Source organism: Triticum dicoccoides, chromosome 4A, assembly GCF_002162155.2.
Source record: "Triticum dicoccoides isolate Atlit2015 ecotype Zavitan chromosome 4A, WEW_v2.0, whole genome shotgun sequence".
Taxonomy (NCBI): Eukaryota; Viridiplantae; Streptophyta; class Magnoliopsida; order Poales; family Poaceae; genus Triticum; species Triticum dicoccoides.
The window spans coordinates 591388538-591391849 of NC_041386.1; the positions used below are offsets into that span (position 1 = coordinate 591388538).

The window sequence follows — 3312 nt, forward strand, 5'->3', positions numbered from 1 at the left end:
GCCAAGGGCAGGGGCGACGCAAGCCCAGCGAAAGGGGATTGATTGATCGACCGATCCGCCCGCGCGCCCGCCGCCGATCTCCCAATCCGGCGCCATGTTCAACAAGATCATCAAGCGCGGGGCGCGCAAGGGGGCGCGCGGCCACGACGCGGCGGCGGCCGAGCCCCGCGGCGCGGCCCCGTCCTCCTCCGGCGGGGCGGCGCCCGTCACCGTCAACCACGCCTCCCGCGCCTCCGCCTCGCCCGTGCCGCCCTCGCCCACCTCGCCGCACGCCGCCGCCGCCGCCGCCGCCTCCTCCCCCGCCCCCGCCGCGCAGCAGCCGTCGCTCCTCGAGCCGCTCCCGCTCCTCCGCGACGTGCCCGCGGGCGACCGCCCGGGGCTGCTCCTCCGCAAGCTGCGCCTCGTCGCCGCGCTCTTCGACTTCTCCGACTCCCTCAAGCACCCCCGCGAGAAGGAGGCCAAGCGCCAGGCGCTGCTCGAGCTCGTCGACTACGTGCAGGCCCCCGCCCCCGCCGCCAACGCCAACGCGCCCGCGCGCCTCCCCGACGCCGTGCAGGAGGCCCTCGTCGCCGCCATCTCCGCCAACATATTCCGGCCCCTGCCCCCCGCGCTGTACGAGTCCGCCGCCAACATCGACCCCAATGCCACCCCGGACGACGAGGAGGAGCCCTACCTCGACCCCGCCTGGCCGCACCTCCAGCTCGTCTACGAGCTCCTGCTCCGCTACGTCGTGTCCCCTGACACCGACACCAAGGTCGCCAAGCGGTACGTCGACCATGCCTTTGTGCTCCGCCTCCTCGACCATTTCGACTCCGAGGACCCCCGCGAGCGCGAGTACCTCAAGACCGTGCTCCACCGCATCTATGGCAAGTTCATGGTCCACCGCCCGTTCATCCGCAAGGCCATCAATAATGTGTTCTACCGCTTCATCTTTGAGACCGAGCGCCACAATGGCATTGGCGAGCTGCTTGAGATTCTCGGCAGCATAATTAATGGCTTTGCCCTGCCTATGAAGGAGGAGCACAAGCTGTTCCTCAGCCGTGCGCTCATCCCGCTGCACAAGCCCAAGTCTGTCGGAATCTACCACCAGCAGCTGTCCTATTGCATTGTCCAGTTTGTCGAGAAGGACTACAAACTTGCCGATGCGGTCATCAGGGGTCTGCTCAAGTACTGGCCAGTCATAAATTGCCAGAAGGAGGTGTTGTTTTTGGGGGAGCTCGAGGAAGTGCTCGAGGCCACACAGCCTGCTGAGTTCCAGCGGTGCATGGTGCCGCTGTTTAAGCAGATAGGGCGCTGCCTTAACAGTGCCCATTTCCAGGTATGCTTTTTTTTGGTTTGATAATTTTGTATCTGCTTGCTGTTATATTTCTCTAGGGTGCTCCCAAGAATATGGTTATCTAGGCAAATCTGCTCCCATGTATTTCTTGATACGCCTTTGCGAGGAAATGGGACACATACATTTGGAAATGTATGGATAAGCCACTTAGTGTAGGTGCTAGGAAAAAAACCGTTATTCTGTGTGCGTACGTCATCTGTCTGTTTGTGAAATAAACTAATTTTTAGTTCGTAACGTACGGTATCATCCATTTAATCGGACACATACATTTGGAATGTATGGATAAGGCACTTAATGTGGTGCTAGGAAAAAAGCCGTTATTTTGTGTGCGTGCGTCATCTGTCTGTTTGCGAAATAAACTAATCTTTACTTCGTAACGTAGAGTATCATCCAGTTAGATATGGAAAGGCTATCTTCTTCGTACGCGCATGTTCTTTGTGCCAAGGATGAACCAGAACTATTTTGGTGGTGTGTGCAAACAAGTTCTTTCGTCAGCATGGTTTTTTCTTGGCCTGTTGCGTATAAGATAAAACAAGCAACCCATGACTACAGCACAAAACAAATTTGACAATAAGTATTTGTGAAGCAAATTAGCATTTGTAGGACTAAAAGGCTATTGCCAGTGTTTGTGAAAAATTATTAAAATGTGAATAACAGCCTACATGTCCAAAAGCTGCCAGCCTATCACTTGTTTTGTTCCTGATTTGCCTTCGATGGTCTTTCGTACCTTTGATTTCTTAGTAAACTATCAACCACCATCATTCGACGACCACTTTCATGCCTATATCACAAGTGGAAGTCAGGAATCTTGTTCAGATTTTATGAAAATCTATATATACTCTTAAGTGCGTGGAAGCTAGCTATCCATGTGCCAGAACCATGAGTTGGTTACGAGATCTTACGGGTTTCAGCTCTAGCCTACCCCAACTTGTTTGGGACTAAAGGCTTCGTTGTTGTTGTTGTGTCTATATATACTCTTAAGTCTTATAGTGAATACTGAGTAGTGTTTGTTACTTTGTTAGTCAAAGTTCTAGTATTGCAATACTGCACTCGACAAGGATGATGCACTAGGTATTTGTGTTACCGTGTGAAAGAATCATATGCTGCGTTTAGATAGGATGTCTTATTTATCAATCCTCTATTTTTTTTGTAGTGTCTGATCCACGCCTTTCAACAGCCTTTCGTTCTTGCTATATTTATCGATTTCCCTAGTTGTATTGTCTGTATATTTTGGCACTTGCCACATCATTTGATATTATAAAATGGTAGATCCACCTTCGGTTAGCTTGAGTTTAATTAGTAGAGATGACTATGGGCTGTTAGCATCAAGTTGTGTATGGATTGACTTGAACGATGCATATAACTAAACATAAAAGAGGTCAACTTTCAAGTATTTTACCAGTCCACTATGTGAGGCAGATGTGCACAGTATTGCGTTGCGCCATAGATCAAGCTACACTTGGTCTTTTGCTGCCTAGTTTCATTGTTTGTCTTGGTCATTAGATTATGTATACATTTGTTTTGTACATTTGTTGATAGCCTGTCTTCAGGATTGCAGTGTTTATCCAGGTTTGAATGTAAATCTGCACCATCTAGCTTATGCCGATCAGTTTGTTGGTGAAATTTATGGGTTAATTGGATCTGTGCCGCTTTTATGGATGAGCGGGAAGTATGGATGTGGATAGAGAATGAATACTTTTCATATTTGGATTTCACAGATGTCCATGTGAGGGCTTGTCATTGATGTAACGTGCCTTGTAGTACTTTGTTACATTTTTACAAGTTGACCTGCTCTGCGTGACTTTACTCGTACGCACCTATAAACCGTTGCTTTTTTATTGGTAATTAGCCTGCATATATTATTCAAGGGCGAATTACTTATAAGAAGTTACGAACAACTATAAGGCATGCAAGCCATCTTGTATTTTTTCTATTGCTAGGCATCTGCTTGTACCATGTAAGTGAATAATTGAAGC

General features: G+C 49.5%; 1 protein-coding gene across 3 annotated transcripts in view; it reads left to right on the forward strand.

Annotated features, from left to right (window-relative positions):
- The first annotated feature begins 26 nt into the window (after nt 1-26).
- The window catches only part of LOC119287067 (serine/threonine protein phosphatase 2A 57 kDa regulatory subunit B' alpha isoform-like), a 6688-nt gene continuing 3402 nt past the window's right edge, over nt 27-3312 (forward strand). For 2 of the 3 annotated variants that reach the window (XM_037566565.1, XM_037566564.1), the window contains exon 1: nt 27-1318. In XM_037566565.1, coding sequence (XP_037422462.1) covers nt 95-1318 — 1224 coding nt within the window. In that variant the 5' untranslated portion in view covers nt 27-94. The remainder of the gene's footprint in view (nt 1319-3312) is intronic. The other variant, XM_037566563.1, reaches the window with a different exon arrangement.